The sequence below is a fragment of the Alexandromys fortis genome, unplaced genomic scaffold (genome assembly GCF_014885135.2).
Source record: "Alexandromys fortis isolate MF-2015 unplaced genomic scaffold, M_Fortis_MF-2015_v1.1 scaffold_212, whole genome shotgun sequence".
NCBI lineage: Eukaryota > Metazoa > Chordata > Mammalia > Rodentia > Cricetidae > Alexandromys > Alexandromys fortis.
In genome coordinates, this window is record NW_026068091.1 from 2,280,647 (window position 1) to 2,299,431 (window position 18,785).

Here is an 18,785-nt window from a genome sequence, read left to right on the forward strand (position 1 = left end):
AAAAAAAAAAAAAAAAAAAAAGACACTAGGAAGGAGAGAAGCTAGACAGCGTGGAGAACTTCCTGATGGAAAAGTGACCGAGAGGCAAGGCAGACTGGCATTATGACTAGTGTTGGCCACTGTGCCACACGTCTGTGACCTTAGCACGGGGAGACTCGTCCGAGTCCAGCCTGGTTCCTAGACTAAGTGCCAGGACAGCCAGGGCTATATAGGAAAACCCTGACTCAAACACAAAAAAAGGTAACGTGAGTTTCTAAGGTCAGTGGCCCTAGAAACGCCCTATGTTGTAGGACAGTCTTCATCAGCTGACCTACTTCTCCACACTGACAAGACATTTGCCACCGTCTATGGGAGAAGGGAATGCAAAACCAAAAGCCACTAGGATTTTAGTTAAAGCAAGAGAAATTGGAGTTAAACTGCTGAGTACAAAGCTGGGGGTGGGGGAAGGGTGCCATCTGGAGTAAGCAGAGTGCCACTGGGAATGACTCTCAGAACAGCACCTATTTTTGCAGGGTTAGGGCAATGGAGTTGGTGCTTGGCAGTCGAGATCCCTGGATTCTCCTGGGGCTCTGGGGGCGGGAAAGAGGAAAGGAGAGCAAAGGTCATTGTTAAGGTTTGACTGCAGAAGGTGGTGTCCTGAGTAAGTGCACACTGCCTCTGCGGCGGCCAGGGTCAGGTGACCAGCAGGACAAGCAGCGCGTCTGTCCGTCTCCAAGAGGAGCTGTTCCTCTCGATGGTGCGTGTGGGCGGGTGGATGGACAGAGTTCATCTCAGACTGTGTGAGGGAGAGGGGCCAGTGAGCTAGAGTTAGAAGCAAGATTGAAGGTTGGCAGGCGAGGTTGGCTGCGGTCCGAGTCTCAGAAACTGAGAAGCAGCGTGTGGCTTGCAGGGCGATTGCACTCGCAGATCTGGTACTTCTCTTCTGTGCCCCCCCCCCCCTTGTTCCGGCTGAGCAGCTTCCCGAGTGTCGCGGGCTAACACTAGGAAGGCAGAAGACCTGCAGATGAGGCCCCGGTGAGCAGCGTTCAAAGGGGGGCGTCACCACGGACAGAACTCACCTTGGGACTAACGGCTGAGACACTTCTCTCCTCTCCCGGCCCTTCCCCTCACTCTCCAGGGTCCCGAGTGCATCAAACCATTCTTTTCCCAGCCCAAAACCACCTGACTAGGTCACTGCAGACACACGTGCACCCCAGAGCCAACAGTGACGGACCTGGAGTCACGATGCACATGCCCACTCAGGTGACATGACAGCAGAGGACCCTGGCTAAGAGTGCCGTCAGCAACCAAACCACACCAGGGTTTGGCACTCAGGACTCAGAGTTAGGAGAAGCCTGGTTCTTGCAGGGTGCCAGCTGGGAGAGGGACCCAGGATGGCCTGTGCCCTGGACACTTTCACAGGCCTGGCTTGCCTGCCACTCCTGTCCTTAGCAAGTCTTCTGGCTCCAAGGGCCCTCCCTTCCCTCGCCTTGGTGACACACACGGGGCCCGGTAAATAGAGGACTTTAATATTTCTGTGCTGGTCAAACGGAACACAAGTGGGGATACACGGGGAAGGCCGGGGCCCCTTGCCTCTCAGGAGGGCGGCTTGTGTGGGGTGGGACAGGGGTTGACGGTAGATGTGGGGTTCTCCTGGGAAATGTCCAAGGAGTCTTTCTCAGGGTAGGGGCTGTCGCAGGGTGCTCTGGGCATCCCCGACACCCAGTCCATGGCCTTGGGTTGTGGGTCCCCCATAGGGGGTCTGTGGAGTCTCAACTTCTCCAGCTCTAGAGTCTGCTAGAATCCACACTCCCAGCACGATGGGGACTTGGTCCTCTGCAGGGGTCTGAAGAGTCCCCAGAAAGCAGCCCAGGATCCTGCCCTCTCCCTTCTCCTTAGGTGGGGGGTAGAGCAGAGGGGAAGTGGGCAGGACCCCTAGACCCTGGGGGAGGGGAAGGAGAGGGTCTTGCCACCAACAGACACTGTAAACTTTGGTTTTAAACAATAACTTAAGTGGAGGGATGGCTTCCAGCCTGGGGCCGGGGTGCAGAGGGGCGGGCAGGGTGCTCAGGAGGCGACAAAGGAAAAAGCCAACAAAAAGATTTGGTTTTTGCTTCCGGTATAAGAAAGGTCTTTGGTCATCCATTTAACTGGGGGGGGACAGGTGCTGAGGGGGTGAGAGGACCCCAGTGCGGGGAGAGGGGGACCCGCAGGCTGGGGCTGAGGATGGTTCCCGCCTGGCTTTCTCCTGTACTGTGATGCTAGGGCCACAGAGGCCGCCTGTGCACACAGCTGTGAAGGTGCCCAGCATGGGGGTCCCTCAGTGCTTCCTCAAGTTGGAGTGCCGCAGGAGCACCCGGCAAACAGGCTAGGGTGGAGGCCTGTTTTCTTCTGGGTCCTGTCTCAGGTGTGTGTGGGGGAAGGGCAGGGCACAACAACTTGCCCCACGCCAGCAGCTTGAGGGGCTGGGCTGCAGCGGCATTCCCAGTCCGCTTGCCCCATTGAGCAGGGAGCTGGGGCTGGAGAATTACAATCTTCACAGTTGGGAAAGGTCAAGGGGAAGACGAACCAGGAAGGGTCCTCTGGCCAGAAACCTCTGCCACAGCCAGGGCAGGAGATGAAGGTCAGGGATGTCAGGGTGGCTCAGCCCCGCCTGCGGGTCTCCCCTGTGCTGAGGGGCCCTGGAAGGGAGCACTGGTGGGGGAGGAGGGCCCTGCTGCTGCTGGTGGTTGGGATACAGGAAGGGTCTGAGAGGGTCTGGGCCCTCCACGTCCTCTAGGGTCCCGGGCCAAGGGTTCTGTGTCCTCTCAGGGGCAGGGATGTGCCTGCCCCCAGGCGTCTGTCAGTCAGGTGGCTTAGGGAGCTGCTGGCCCAGATCTCCCCCATCTGAGTCCCCGAAGTGCCTTGAGGTTGGAGGGGGCTGTAGAGTGGGGTGGGTGGGCTAGGGTCCGGACTGGGCGGCAGGGTCTTGGCCTGCCCTGCCTGCCCACCCAGCCCTTAGGACATGTCCTCGCCTGGCAGGTCCTCCTCCAGGTCCCTGTCTTCCGGAGGCCCCACGGTGCTGGGGTTGGGGGCACCCAGGGGAGGCCCCGGCCGCCTGTCTTCCTCCGCCTCAGCAGGCTCCTCTTTTACTTGCACCTGGTGGCTGATGGAAAGGGTTATGTGAGCACGTGGCTGCCAGGGTTCCCCTTCCTCCCACAGGTTCATTCAGAAGCTCAGAATCCCATCATCTGAGGTCCCCCTCCCCCAGGCTCTGGGAGATGCAGAAGTGGGAGGACCGACGGAGAAGGAAGAATACAGAAAGAAGGAGGGGTGAGGGAGGGAAGAGAACTGTGGGGAGGAATAAGAGGTGGAAGAGATCACTTGTCCATTGCAGGGATGAGGCAGGATGGATGAGCCACCTTCCACATCTGAGGGGCTTGTGTGAGCTCACCTGTACTGAGGAGGGGAGAGGCGAGGGGGGCTGCTGCTCCCGTTGCTGGGCAGTGGCTCCCCAGGGGCACCCATGTCATCCTGGCTGAGGGGCAGAAGGCTGCTGGCTGAGCCAGGGTTCAGCATGCCAGGACTGCTGAGGAGGGGGAAGCTGCTCTCTGCCAGGGCAGCCTAGAGCACACAGGAACGGGCTATCAGTGGCTGGAGACCCTTCCCCCTTGCCAGGGCCCTCGTGCGGATGCCACGCTTGTCTATCTGGGCAGTACTCCCCAACACACCCCGGGCAGAACCCTTCTTCGCCCCACCTCCCAGCTCCCCTGAAAACTGTTCTCACCCAGCAACACCTCCCACTCCAACCTGGGGAGAGGACCCTAGAGTGATGGGCTGAGGCACGGGACGCCACTGGCTATGCTATGTCTGCATGTGCTATGTCCACCCTTTCCAAACCCAGGCTTCAAATCAGAGGCACACACTAGTTAGGGCAGGGGGCGGAGGGCTGAGGCCAAGAATGGGGACTCTTCACCCTCCTCCCCACCTACCCCCAACTGCAGAGGGAGAAGGTAAGGCAAAACCAGGGGCAAGGCAGAGGGGGGCAGGTGGGCTCAGTCACCTGGTAGCTGGCGTTAAGTGCCCCATAACTGAGGCCAGAGATCATGTTCTTCACCAGGGTGGGGCTCCTAGGGGAGAGAAGATGAGCTCAAGTCACTGGTCTACACATGACCGACTGTCCCCCCGATTCTAGGCCAGAATGAACAGATGTATTTGGCTCCTCCACTGCTCCAGGAGAGGCTGCGGGGTTAGGGACAGGTCCTTTTCCTTCTCCTTGCTCTGCTCACAGCCCTGCATGGAGCAGGGACCACAAGCCTTAGCGTTGACTGCTCAAGGGCTGGAAGGTAGGATCAGTACTTCCAGAACTCCCTTTTCACAGGGTGTGGCCAGTATCTCTCACCTCCAGAATCTCAGCCAAGGGGCACGCCTTTAATCCTAGAACTCAGGAGACAGAGGCAGACAGTATCAGGCCAGCCTAGTCTACAGAGTGAATGACAGGAAAGGCAGAGAAAACCAGAAAAATCCTGTCTAAACAAACAAACAAAAACATAAAAAAAAGAAAAGAAAAAGAAACAGGTCTCTTTCATAGCCCAGGCTGGTCACTGAAGTGCTGTAGCTGAGGCTGGCCTTGAACTCCCGATCCTCCAGTTTCTGCCTCGAAGCCCTGGAACAGAGCTGTACCGGCATGCCTATTTTCTGAGTTTGGCAACAATGTCTGATCTATAGCTTATACTGCTCCTTTCTGGACGTCCACTTTCTGGAACTCCTGAACTGAACCTGTGCTCAAACCTGTCCCCCCTGGAACACCATGCACCAAAAGGGGCCCTTCTGTTCCAGAGGCTCTGGGGACCCAAGGCTGGGGTTGTCTGCCTCTCACAGAACCTCTCAGAACTCACACCGCGGGGGAGAAGCAGAGGCACCAGGATCCAGGCTGGCATGAGATGATACCGCCAAGTGAGGAGGCGGCTGCGGACACACAGTAAGGCATTTTGCAGTCTTACCCTGCACCTGCATCCCTGCAGATGCACAGCAAGGCTGTGCTTGGTTAGAAGATACATTGGGTGCTAAAGGTATCTTCTTAGCCTGGGGCCGGAGAGATGGTTCTGAGGTTAAGAGCACTGGCTATTCTTCCAGAGGTCCTGACTTCAATTCCCAGCAAACACATGGTGGCTCACAACTATCTATAATGGGATCTGATGCCCTCTTGTGGCCTGCAGGCACACATGCAGACAGGGCATTCATACATAATAAATAAATAAATAAATCTTAAAAAAGAAAGAGAAAGGGTATCTAAGCCTACTTCAGGCCTCCTCTGGCAGATGTGTATATGAGATGGTAGGTAAGGTTCTGACCTCTGACCTACTGTGTGGTGAAGCAGCTCAAACCTCATGTGATACCTGGTCCTGGACCCAGCTCTGCCACCAACCTGTTGTGTGGCTTCCTGCCAGCCCCTTGCCCTCCCCATTCAACTCTTCCTCTGTGAAACAGGGCGGGGACTAGGGTTCTCCTGTGACTGACAGCTGTCACCTCAGCCCACATCCAAGCTCTGGCCATGCCATGACTACTATGGGCGTCATCTCCCTGGCACCCTGTCCCCCCTGAAGTGAGAACAGAAGCTGTCAGCGCCATCTCCGGAATCTCCATCACATCCACAGCTTGCCAAGCACTGGTCTCCCCCACCCTCGACACCCACATTTCCCTTTCAGGGTAGCATTTGGAGCCCAGGTGTCCTTGAGAAGCAGGGGCTGGCCTGACCCAGCTCACCCAGCAGGAGCCCACATACCCCGTCATCTTTGGTGGTCTCCGTTTCTGATATTCGCGCTCATCCACGGTCCACACAGCCCCCTTGACGTTCTCCACACGGACGAAGCATTTATGCAGGCTGAGGTTGTGGCGCACGGCATTCTAGGGATGCAGTAAACGGGGCTCACCTTCATTTCAGTGAACATACACAGAAAATCCTCCCATGGTCCCGCAAAGGTCCCTCATTTCACGTCCTAGGGAGCAACAACCACGTACCCCGCCCAAGGGCGGCAAGAGGGAGGGCTCTCACTGCACCTGCTTCCAGGGCTCCTCACTTCTGCCTCATCTCAGAAAGTGTTGTCTTGGATAGGGTGTGGTGGTACATGGCTTTATGCCTTAACATGGGAAGCAGAGACAAACCTGGTCTATACAGGGAGTTCCTGGCCAGCCAGGACTATATAAGAGGTCCAGGACTACATTAGAGGCCCTGTCTCCAAAGAAAGAAAAGAAAATGCTGCAGCCTGGGAAATGAAATCACCCTTTTTCCTGTTCTCAAAACTGGCAGCTGTCATTCCTGACTTCTGATTTCTTTTTTTAAATGCGCATTGGTGTTTTGCCTGCATGGATGTCTGTGCGAATATGTTGGATTCCTGGAACAGGAGATACAGAAGGTTATGAGATGCCACGTGGGTGCTGGGAATTGAACCTGGGTCCTCTGGAAGAGCAGTCAGTGCTCTTAACTGCTGAGCCATCTCTCTAGTTCCCTAGCTTCTGATTTTAAGACCTGATTTAAGGACCCTGGTGACTCAGAGAAGTTGGGACTCTGTACCTCAGGCACACAAGGAACTCTGGACTTGCGGCTGACCCATGGTCCTCACAGCCTTTATTGAAGCCCTAAGGAGTCTGAGGCTTTGCGCTGTGGCTCTGAACAGACAGCTTCCTGGGAGCACAGGCATACAGTGGAGCCCAATAAATGCACGTGGAAACCAACTGCTCACTTGAAAGGACAGTCTAAAGTCATAGCTGTGAGACAACACGACAAGGTTACCACCACCTTCTCCTGACGGGGGAACTTCAGAAATTGAGGTCACCTGGTTGGTAGGACACATGGGCAGGGGGTTGCTGGGCCTAATTCCCTCTGGAAGCCTGGATGAGGGCCCTGATCCCTGTCCCCAGGTCCCTTGGTCCCACCTCCCTAACTCTCTGCTCTCAGTTTTTCTGCCTCTCACCGCCAGCCCCAGCCCTGTCCCCATTACCTGTCCCCCATCAGCCTCCTCCATTCGCCCCATTCCTATCTCCTCTTTACATTTCTGAAGGGGGAAGAAAGCGGGCAGGGCGGGCAGTAGGTGCCCCTGGAGATCCCCTCTCCCTCTCTCCCATCCAACTCTTGCCTCTTGCAACTGGCCCGATTTCATTACCAATTTTAATTTGCCTCTAATTAAATCCTGTGTATTTTTCCGACTCGCTTGCTAATCCACGAGGGAGGCGGGCGGCTGGAGTGGAATCTCACGGAGCGATAATTACAAAGGGCCTAATCACGCCGGGGCTCCTGCCTCAGAATAAATTTGCCCGCATTACGGGGCTCCGATCCTCCGCTTTGCAAATGAGAATGACCCCAATTTCCGAGGGTGGCCTCGCCGGGGCTTTTTTCCCTCATTTCGAAGCCTGATTCGTGATGAGAGACTAATTCGTTACGCTGAAACATTAACGGCAATTTAAGGGGTCTGGCGGAGGCTTCGTAAACAAAAGGATGGGCCCACAACACAGGCCCTAGGAGGGGATGAACATGGGAGGGCTGGTGGGGACCACTGAGCTTGGCAGATGGTGGCTCTGTCCCCAAGAAATGGCAGCTGGCCTGGCCTACACCCACTTCCAAGCCTGGATGCCCTGAGCCTGAAGTAGAAGCCTTATCTATGGATGGGGGCCAGATGGGGTGGGGATGGGACTTAGAAACCCAAATAAAGTAGAGGAAGATGACCCGGAGGAAATGAAAAGTAGACGGAGCAGGAACAGAGGGAAGAAACCACAAGCTTCCCCCAATACACGAATGAAGTTTGGCTGATGGAAAGAATTCTCAAAGACACTGTGGCTCTCAAGCCAACATAGTCTGATCAGATGTGGCTTGGCAGTATGGGGTCCCTGGGTGGTACAGGTAGCAACACAGGCACCCTGAGTATGTGGACCAGTGTGTGTGAGGGGTGAAACAGACGGAGGCCAACTGACCAGATGAGTTGTTTTAACATGGTCGCTGAGAAACCAAGAAAGCCACCTGACCACCTTCCACATAGAAACTAGGCTCTATATCGTATTAAATTTTAGATGATGTGATTGTATCACTTGTAAAGCCTGCCTTCCGACCTGACCTGGAGGTCGGAGGCGGGGCCAGGTGGCCCCAGACCGCGATGTTGGCTCAAAAAGATAGCAGGGTTGTGGTTGCCAGGAAGTGACATCACTCATAGCCAATCAGAATGGCTGTCTCTGCCACATAGTATCTCTAAGCTTTGGGAGCTTGGCATAGGAAAGGGAAGATGATGTGAAAGGTCCTTCTAGTAACTTTTTGTTTATTGCCAAGGTGGAAAAGGCTGGGCAACCACAGACCGTACACAGGGCTTGGCGGTACACGTGTTGAGAGACCGGCAACACTGTGGGAGAGGGTTCGTTTCGCTGCAGTTTTTTCACTGGCCAGCAGGGGGACCAGAGAGCCAGGATACAATTAAGAGTTCTGAGATAGGGACGCCCTCTCCAGTGTTCAGACTTCACGAAGGGGCCAATACTCCTTCCTCCTTAATTCAGATACCACCTTCCCACCCTGCTGCACAGTGAAAGTCACACAAAGTGTGCGCACGCATACCTAGTCTTGACTAGAGAATGGTTTAGGGTCCCAGACCACATCTGTGTCCCATTTTCCTAGGGTCTCCTAGGAAAATGCTTATGGCTGAAAGTGTTAAATTTCTAATTGGATAGATACAATTATCTCCCTGCTACTGGTACACTGGGTAGTTTGTAAATGCCCATGTGTGTCCCGGGAATGGTCCACGGGCCTCATTCCACCCATGTATCTGGGCCATACACCTGCAACCTCCTCCCGGACGAGTCTTTAGTTTGGAATCTAGACCCATGAAGTACCTACAGATTCAGCCCAGGACCTGCTACCAAGAATTCACCCTTCTGCTGTCCTGTCTCGGGGGCTGGGTTCTTTGTACCTTGGAAGTACCTTAGGAGGGAGGTGATTTCTTCTTCTTAAAGTGACAGCACAAGATTGGCCAAAGTCATTAAAAGCAAGTCCCTCTGTATGCCTAGCACACACAGGGCTGGGTTCTATGCCCAGTACTGCCTAACAGGGTGTGGTGACACACACCTGTAATCTTGGCACTCAGGGAGTTGGAGGCAGGGAGATCATCTGAACCCAGGGTTTTAAGACCAGCCTGGGCAATGTGGCAAGTCCCCAACTCACAAAAGGGCCGTTATAAATACTCCACACCTCCTGCTAAGAAGTGTGTGTGTGTGGCTGGGGTGTCTATGGCCCTGATGGGATAGTTCTGCAGGACTGTTGAGGGGACAAACTGTTAGGCAGCCTGGGTCTCCATGAGATGTGGAGGTTTAAGAAGTAAGAACGAGGGGAGGGGCAGGTCTCACCTTCCAGGTGGCGGTGTTTCTCCGGAAATAGGCGAACATCCTGGTAAACCAGTTATAGATCTCGTTCAGAGTCAGCTGCCTATCCGGAGTTTCCAGAATGGCCTGCAAGCAAGGAAAGGGCAGAGAGACCCTCAGCTTACTCCTGGAGGGCTCAGAGCCCTGTGTTTTTGACCCTCTCTGTCACCTCAGACACAGGAGAGGAGACCCATTGCAATAGGTATGGACCAGATGGGTGAATGCAGGACCAGAGAGAGGTAGGCTGGGCGTCCCAGCAAGGCCAGTGAGCTAAGAGGGGCTGAGGATACTGGGAGCCCAGCTCCAGAGCCTGCGTAAGTACACGAGGGACACAGGAGCCTCTGCTGGGGTTGGGGGTGAGGGGAAATAGGGCTCTACATGTCCTATCTGGAAGAAGTGAATGAGCGCCGTTCTTGAAGTGGCTGGGAATTTATCCTTATTTGGGCAAAGTGCACCCTGAGAATGGGAGAGAATGCACACCTATAGGAAGTCCCGGAGAGCAGACACATGTGTCAGAATATGTCCATATGTTTATGAATATCATGTGAGCATTAAGAACATGAGGGTATGGACAGGAGAGAAGGGACAGAGGGGAAGGAGGCTGAGTGTGTGTATGCAGAAATGGGCATGGCACTGTGGATACAGACAGCAAAAATTAATGGGAATATACTCTGAGCTGCAGGCAAAAGACCAGAGGAGAGGGTCCCAGAACCCTCTTGGAGGTATCAACTAGCTTGCCTTCCACACCCCTCCTGCCTTCCACCCTTACCTGGCGGATAAGGGAGGCGTAGGTGAAGGGGGGCCTGACATCAGCATTCTTGTAGAATTCATGATTCTGGGCCAGCTCTGGGGGAGACAGGCAGAAGGTGAGGCAGCCAGACCAGGGAACTGACCAGGGGAGGGAACACCCCTCCCTCCACAGCAGCCTCACCTGAGGAGATGGGGGAACAGAATTTGTCGCTGCTTCTCCGGCGAGCAGGGCCCCCGCTATGCAAAGATGCAGAGCCCAGGCCAGGGGGTCGCAGGGGTGTGACAGGGGCAGCCGCTGAAGTTGGGGGATGCACGAGGCCATCTGGGAATGAGTCTGCAGAGATGGTCACCTTGGAGAAGGAGGAGGAGTGAGGAACTGGGTTCAGTGGTTAGTAACGGGGAAGGGCCCAGGGCATGGTGGGGGCACTCACTGGCTGGCTGAAGGGCTTGGGCTCTGAAGGCCGCATGTGCAGATGGGCCATCATGGCCTGCAACCGCTCACTCTCCTTGGCGAGCTGTGAAAGACACAGGCAAAGAGGGGCATTGTAAAGGAAGGCAATGGGTCCTTATCCCTACATGCCATCTTCACCAGAGTACTCCCCCAGAAAGCCTCGACACTCAAGCACACTCTCACACATGCACTCTCACATACACACACGTATACACACTCTCTCTTACACACACACTCACACCCATACAGACACATTCACATGTGCACCACATACACATTCACATACAATTACACACATATACTCTTACACACAATCACATGCACACTCATTCTCTCTCTCTCTCCCCGTCACACACACACACACACACGCACGCACGCACGCACGCACGCACGCACACAGACAGAGGTGCCTGCTCCCTGTGTCTCACTTCTGAAAACTTTCTTTGCCCCTCTGAACCTCCACACCTTCAGGTCGGGATGTTGACACCCTGTCCTGGCTCAGACTTTACCACTCTTACACACGGGCACCCTTCTTCCCATCAGCAATGTGCCCTTTCTCCCCAGGGAAGGCAGAGTCTGTGGCCGAACACCACCCCATGGCCTGCCTGGTTCACTACTGAAGAGGTACGTGGGAATGGATGAATGATTCACTTCCTGCATTCATAAATCTGACGCATCTTTTACAACTACCCTCTTCACAGGGCGCCCTGTTAGGAGCCAGGTTAAACGTGGTTGGCTGACTGACTACTAAGGACTCCACACAGGAGCCAGGGTATCTAGTTCAAATCCCAATTCCTTCATTCACTGAGTGGCCACTTGAAAGGTACCATGCTCTGTGCGTGTGTCACTGGGGATGGTGTTAGTGCAGGCATGGCGGGCCGCTCTGAGGACTCCTTGAGCTACCTAGATGGCTGGGGGAGCACAGCACGAAGCAGGTCTGTACACTAGTCACTCACCCAGCCTTGTATTTATGTAGCATATAAAGCACATAGCCTCAAACAACTCCCCGGTCCTCACCCCACAGTATGCTAACTAAGACCCAGAGAATGTAAGATGTTGGCTCTGACCACAGGACCCTCATAGGACACTGCCCGCCCTGGTGGGCAAAACTGTGTGGCCCTCCCCGCACACCCATGGGTCACACCTGGATCTCCAGCTGTTGGACCACCTGCATCTGCACGCGGCATTGGGCTGTGCTCCGGTCATCCAAAGCGTGTTCTGTGTTGAGGTGTCTTAGAGAGGAGGAGAGCAGGGGAGAGAGTGAGCCCTGGGCTGTCTTTCTTCACCTCTGCCACCCATCCTCCACCCCGACTCTGTCAGCCAGTCCTCAGCCAGAAAAGCAGACAGAATAAGAGAAACGAAGAGAAAGGGTGGAACAAAGGGGGGGGGGAGCAACTGAGGAAGCTTTCTCCTCAGCCTCCTTTGATGTCTTAGCTAAAACCGGGCTACAGAGAGATCTAATTGCAAATGAACTAATTAAGTAAACCTCTGACGAAGCGTGAAAACAATTTGTTTGACCCTGATGCAGCAAGGGTCCCGGAGACAGCGGAGTTAATCCGTCAGTGACAGAGCTTGGCACTGTGGTGGCGGCTGGCCGCCTGCTGCCAGCCGCCTGTCTGCCTCCCACCCTGCCTGTCCTCGGCTGGCCATCACTCTCCAGGATGCGGAGAGATAGGCTTCCTCCACTGACACCCCTGTTCTGGGGTGGGAGGGTGTTGGGGGGAGCTGCCATCAGGAATATGGGGGGCGGGGAAAGCAGAGGAAGAGCTAGGCCACCCTGCAGCTCCACTCAGCTGGGATGTTAGGACTGCAGGTGACAGTGGGAAGGGCTGGGTGACACCTACTTGATAAACTGGCCCAGGTCTTCACACAGGGTCTCACAGCCTGGCCACTTGCATTCTCCATGTCCATAAAGGGGGTGGGAACTGGGGGTCTCCTCGTGGGAGGAGCTGGAAAGGGACGGAAAAAACGTTAGTGATCAGAGCCCGAAGGCCCCTCCTCAGCAACCCTGGGTCCAGCTTTTGTCCTACGGCTGGCTTCCCATTCTGTACACCAGAGGGAGGAGGTAAACTCCTGGGTCCCTGAGCTCCAGCCCTCCCTCCCTCTCAGACCCCACCATGGCTCCACTCTTGGGGTTCCAGGCACAACCCAGAGCAGGGCCTGGACACGTGCTATGCCCTAGAGCCATCCATACCTGTCTCTCCGAGATGTGAGCACAGTGGGCTGTCCGTTGGGTAAGGGGTGATGGGAGAGAGGTGGGGAAACCTTGGGGGGGCTGGCAAACGAGGTAGCAGTAGCAGCTGTGCTGGCCAGGTCCAGCCCCTCCTGCCTGACGCTGTCCTCAGCAGGCTGCCCTGGGGCACCCTCGCCTTTCCACAGCTGAGGCAGGTCTGTCGGGCACACGGCTGCTGCAGGAGAGAGAGGCTGGCTGGCTGGGAGCACAACACACAGAGCCTGTGCCTCACCCAGGGTTTGGTGAAAGCTGCAGGGTTGGGGGCGGGGGTGGGGCATTGCTCACCTTGCGGGAGGGCCTGGAGGGGCCCTGAGGCTTGGCTAGGCTGCAGGCTGACCAGCCCCTGCCTCTGTAGGTTGAGCAAGTGCTGTTGCTGCAACTGTTGCATCTGCAGGAGCTGCTGCTGGAAGGCCAGCTGTTTGTTCCCCAGAGCCTGGGAGGAAGCCCGAGGGGGTGGGCAGAGAGGGGTGCCGTCGGCCTCGGCCGTGCCATCGGGCCCCCATGCTGCCGCCACCCCCTCCCAGGGCCTGTCAGCCCCTGGAGCTGTCGTGGTGGCCTCCGCAGCTGCAGCTTCTCTGCTCCCGGCCCAGCTTCCATAGGGCTGCATGCCTTCTCGCAGTAAACACACGCATGCACGCACGCACGCACACGCGCAAACACACACAGCCAGACCCAGACACGCAGCACGACGCCCTCCCTCCTCCCCCCTCCTCCTCCTCCTTCTTGGCGGCAGTTTCTGCTATCCACACGGCAGCTGTGCGCCTGGGTGGGGGGGCTCTCATCACAGTGATGGATGAGCCTGTCAGATCTGGGGGCCACTCCCACCTGGAGACCCTTCCCACATGCCCAGAGCCCCCCTTCTTCTAGGGTGGTGGAGACTCTGCACCTCCATCTCATTCTGTTCTGCTTTTCAGACACAGTGCTAAAGAAGGGGATGGGACCTGACCAGCCTCAGCGTGGTCTAGAACAGTGGCCAACACTGCCCAGGCGCAAACTCCTGGTTCTCTGTGTACACGGCTCCCCGGCTCCCCGCCCCTCCCCATTCAGTTCTTCACACAGGCACTGACAGGTCAGGCTGTCAGCAAGTTTTCTGAGTCCAGAGAGCCAATCATGTCCTGGATGTGTGAGAGGCCAGGTATCTCTGCCTCCCTGCCCTGGGGAGTGCCCTGGTATGTATTAGGGCTGGCAATTCATTGAGACAAGAGGATAAAGAGCCTAGATTCAAACACAGATCTCAGCAGCTGAAAGCACACAGGGGTGGGGAGGGCCTGGTAACCATCAGAGCGGCACTCTGGGAAGGGGCACCCTGAAGTGAGGCCACAGTTTGGTCAGAAAGGAGACAAGTCTGGGACACGAGGCACCTGCTGTAACCCCTCAGGATGTGCTGTGGCAGGAGTAGAGCAGACGCTGGGCTGGGGAGCTATGAGAATAAGCTGGTGAGGGCTGCACGAGGCATCAGGAGACAGGGCAGGCTAAGGTGCAGGAGGTAGGCATACTGCTGAGGGTCCTCTACATGGGGCAGCTGGCTTACTAAGGGACAGGGTGAGCAGCAAGATGGTAGGACATGAGTCTGTTGGATATAAGCCAAGACCATCAGACGTATCTGGTGACTTCACACATAGGGACAACACAATTTGAGGCAAGGAGAGAAAGAATGGGTACAAGGAGTTGGAGGCAAGTGAGTGTCCACCCCTAACTTCTTCCTTGAACCTCCCCTTCCAATGTTCTCCTGGTTTTCCAACTCTTCCCACAAGGCCAGTTTTCTTTATCAGACTGAAGAAGGCTGGTTGCCAGTGTTGGGACTAGAGAATGCAGGGGATATCTGGGCACGGCTCTGCAGCCACTCACCTCCTTGGGCTGCTGTTTCCCAGCCTGCTGCTGGGTGAGGAGCTGCAGATGGAGTTGCTCTTGCTGCTTCTTATAATATTCCTGCAGCTGAAGGAAGAAGAGGGGCGGTTTCCGGGAGCTGCTAGCCCTGGAGCTGCCAATCCAGGAGCTGCTAGGTGCAAACCCAGCCCTGCCTGGCCAAGGCTCCCACAGGCAGGGCACAAGTGTTCCATGAACATGGCCAGGCAGAGAGAGATGGGATCTCTTCAGTATGTTTCTGAGTGTGTGTTGGGGGTATGGAGGGCATGGTGTTCCATACTTCACCCTGCTCCCCAAGAGTTCTAAAGACAGAAGTGAGGCCAGTATGTGGGACGTAAGGGTGGGAGGTAGCGGAGGATTCTCTGGGCACTGTTTCTGGTTTCTGCCACAGCAGAGGTCCTCAGTGAGGCTCAGGGAGGGAGTGCGTGCCGCCCTGGGGCTAGTCTCACCTGCTGGAGCATGAGCGCCTGTTGCTGCTGCAGCAAGGCCTGCAGCTGGGGGGGTGACAGGATCTGCTGCATCTGCTGAGGGGTGAGCATCTGCTGCGACATCATGGCCACAGACACGGGCACCTGTGGGATGTACCCCATGAGTCAGAGGCCGTCCCTGAGGCACAGCAGAGCGGCTCTCCAGTGTAACTGTCTGCCACCTATGGGGCTGTGCCTCTTCTGACTCCACCAAGGGCTCCAGGCTGGCCTTGAACTCCAGTGCTGCGTTTATAGGCCTGTGTTTCTATACTTTGTTTTATCTGAAGACATTTTCACTCTATAGCCCAGGCTGTCCTTGAACTCCCCTAGTCTTCCAGACACTGTGATCTCAGATGTGAACTACTGACCTCCACAGCCTTGTCTCTGGACATATGATTCAACAGTCACCGTCTTCAGGCTACTAGGGGATTAACAACAGTGGTCAGAGGCTAGTGCACAGCAATGGCCTATAAATGGCTGTGGTCACATGATGCATGGTCCCAGGTGTGGGAGATGAGATGGCACCCCAACAGGCCACTGGGCCACTTCCAGCTCTTAACTTATCATGTTTGAGACTACCAGCAGCGTGAGCCTGCTTTGGAGAGCAGCAGAGAGACAGAGTCAAAAGTACCCTGTCCGCTGGACACGGGATGATGCCTATAATCGTGTGGGTTGGGTTTTTTTTGTGTGTGTGTTTTGTTTTTTGTTTTTCAAGACAGGGTTTCTCTGTAGCTTTGGTGCCTGTCCCGGAACTAGCTCTTGTAGACCAGGCTGGCCTCGAACTCACAGAGATCCACCTGCCTCCGCCTCCCGAGTGCTGGGATTAAAGGCGTGCGCCACCATCGCCCGGCAATCGTGTGACTTTGAACTCAGTTCGGAGGACACAGGAAGTTCCAGGCCAGTCAGAGCTCACAGTGAGACTCTGTCTTCCCTTGAGCAGCACCTGATTGAGCCCACTCTGGCTCGCTCTGAACGCCTGTGTTTGTGGCACATGTGGCAGCCCAGAGCAGAGGCCCAGAGAGCACACCCTGCTGGGACTGTTCTGGAGTCAGAGCTGCAGTGGACAAAGCGCAGCAGCTCAGCAGGCTTAGAGTCATTTGCCCTCACGGGGATGTCACTGTCCTCAAACATAAAACACAGGCGGAGTTGCTTTCTGCCTCCTGGGCCTGTTAGCACTCTCTAGGAGGTGCAGGCGATTCACTTACAAACTAAAATGGTTCAGAGAAAAAAACAACGACATCATATTTTCCCACAGCCAGAGCAAGGCAGTTAAGGACGTCATATCACACAGTCCTGCCGTGGTGACCAGGTGTTGGGGTGGAACTGTCTGTGTCCCACTGCTCAGCGAGCCCTGCACACACAACACTCTGCTCCTCACTCCCATGCCCTCCCTGGTGGAGGACCTAGCACATAACAGGTGCTCAGCTAAGTACTTGTGCCTTCTACAGTCGGCCAACACTTTGAAGACCCTAGGACCCAGGGGGAGGAAGAGAGGGGACTGGCCTATCAGGAAGTAGGGCCAACAAGCGGGCCCTAGGTAGAGACAGATTAGGTGCTCAAGGGACCCTTCCCTCAACTCCAGCCTGGCCTGTGGGACAGGGGAGGAGGGGTTCTTTCCCTCTTCAATCTAAGGCCTCAGCCAGAGATTAGAAAATCCCCCCAAAGAGGAGCAAGCAGAGAGTTGCAGCTGACGCAGGGGTCCCCCCACAAACGATCTCTATCCCTGATTCTCCTCCCACCCACAGCCAGCAGCTGGGCTCCACTCCTGAGCTTGCCCCAGTACTCGGTCTAGATCTGTACTGAAGCCCCTGTGTGAAGGAAGGGGGACAATTTGGCTTTTAGTCACAGACATGGCCCTTGCTGAAGCCTCTGTGTGTGTGTGGGGGGGGCGGCTTGTGGGCTTTTGTTTTCAGGTCCCTTTTTACCCAGAAGTGACTCGGATGGGTCGGACAGCACTGGGACCCGAGCTCCTGTCTCATCACAGGCTGGCAGATAGCAGCTGGGCTAGTCCACCTTGAAGGGGCCATGGGACTGAGATCTCAGATGGATTGCCTTCTTTGAAGCTTTAACCCCAAGGCTGCAGCTGGGACTCTGTTGGTAAGACACTTTCCTAGCATGCAAAAGCCCTGGAGTTGAACCCCAGTACTAATGAAATCAGGTGTAGTAGCGCACACCTATAATTCCCTGGGGCTGAACCCCAGCACTAAAATCAGGTGTAGTAGCGCACACCTACAACGTCAAACACTGGAAAGCTGCGGGCAGGAGACTCAAGAGCTCAAGGCTATCTTCGACTGTATGTTCACTTGAGGACAGCTTGGGATCCAGGAAACACTGATGCAGACTGGAAAACTAATAATAATATAATTAGAATAAGAAGAAACTTAGCCAGGCAGTAGTGGTGGTGGTATGTGGCTTTAATCCCAGCACTCAAGAGGCAGAGGCAGGCAGATCTCTAAGATCAAGACCAGATTGGTCTACAAAGCAAGATCCAGGAGAGCCAGGGCTAAACACAGAAACCCTGCCTTGAAAAACCAGAAAAGGACAAGAAAGAAACATCACCCCACGAAGGTTCTCTGTAAGGCTGCTGAGATGTCAAGACCTGCAGGCCGAGGGACCTAGGGCTGGGCTCAGTGGAACATGGCCCTGTGCCTCCTGGTGGATGCCCAGAAGCAGTGGGTGGCAGCTTAGAGAATTCAGGTGGAAGGACCCAACAAGGAGCACCCATGGGTGACCTTCTCTTCCTCTTCTTAGGGCAGCGCCAGCTGAGAAGTTGGCAAGTCTCCAGCCCTGAGTTCGAGTTGGGTGACCTCAGTTCTTAGTACCCAGCTCTAAAGGCATGCACCACCACTGCTCAGTTTATTCTTTTAAAAAATTAATATAATCTTCTTCTTCTTATTGTGTGTGCGTGTGTGCACGTGCATATACGATCACCACAAAGGACAACTTCTGGGTGCTGGTTCTCTTTCTGTGGGTCCTGGGGCTTGAACTCAGGTCACTAGGCTTGTGTGTCAAGCACTTCACACACTGAGTTGTCTTGATGGTTGGTCCTCATCACTGCTCTTTGAAAAAGCTAAGCATCGTTGTCCCCGTCTGGCCCTGGGATCTGAACATCATCCCTTCTCAGCCTCACACTGCAGAAAATGAAGATGCAACTGCCTGAGCCGGTACCAAGCAGGTGGCTAAGCCCTCAAACCTGTTTTCTCCCCGTGAAGGTCAGAGAAGCCACTGAGAAGTGTACATCAGCTCCATCTAGACAATGGAGGTCAGACAACCCACCCCAATCCCAAAAGGACACCAGCAGAGTGGAGCAGAAAGGACATCCCAGAGGTCACCTAGGACAACTCACCAGGTCACTTGTTCCCACCACAGCAGGAAGTGAACAGGAGCAGGGAGAGAGGGCAGGCAGACACACCCCAAGGACCCTTCTAGGCACCAGGATGTAAATGACTGACAGAATACAGCAAAGGACATGGCCTATCCCTCCTTGGGGCTTTCTGGCTTGGAGGCCAGATGACCCTAGAAGGAGTTTCTGGCCCCATGCCTCCTGTGAGTTGGCTGAGCAGCTGGCTGCAGAAGCCTCCATGGGGACCCAGATGGACCTCACCCTGCGTACTGATCTCCAGGTGGCCAGCCACACGGAGCCAAAACAGAATCGGTGAGATCA

At 55.3% G+C, this 18,785-nt stretch overlaps 1 protein-coding gene across 2 annotated transcripts in view; it reads right to left on the reverse strand.

Moving 5' to 3' along the window:
- Positions 1–1,487: 1,487 nt before the first annotated feature.
- Foxp4 (forkhead box P4) overlaps positions 1,488–18,785 on the reverse strand; it is a 55,789-nt gene continuing 38,491 nt past the window's right edge. The window contains exons 4-17 of one of the 2 annotated variants that reach the window (XM_050122782.1): positions 15,104–15,226; positions 14,637–14,723; positions 13,074–13,221; positions 12,750–12,960; positions 12,400–12,504; positions 11,700–11,787; positions 10,536–10,619; positions 10,286–10,454; positions 10,124–10,200; positions 9,340–9,441; positions 5,744–5,865; positions 4,022–4,088; positions 3,413–3,582; positions 1,488–3,124 (exon numbers count right to left, since the gene is read on the reverse strand). In XM_050122782.1, coding sequence (XP_049978739.1) covers positions 2,977–3,124; positions 3,413–3,582; positions 4,022–4,088; positions 5,744–5,865; positions 9,340–9,441; positions 10,124–10,200; positions 10,286–10,454; positions 10,536–10,619; positions 11,700–11,787; positions 12,400–12,504; positions 12,750–12,960; positions 13,074–13,221; positions 14,637–14,723; positions 15,104–15,226 — 1,701 coding nt within the window. In that variant the 3' untranslated portion in view covers positions 1,488–2,976. Of the gene's footprint in view, positions 3,125–3,412; positions 3,583–4,021; positions 4,089–5,743; positions 5,866–9,339; positions 9,442–10,123; positions 10,201–10,285; positions 10,455–10,535; positions 10,620–11,699; positions 11,788–12,399; positions 12,505–12,749; positions 12,964–13,073; positions 13,222–14,636; positions 14,724–15,103; positions 15,227–18,785 lie in introns of both variants that reach the window. The other variant, XM_050122781.1, reaches the window with a different exon arrangement.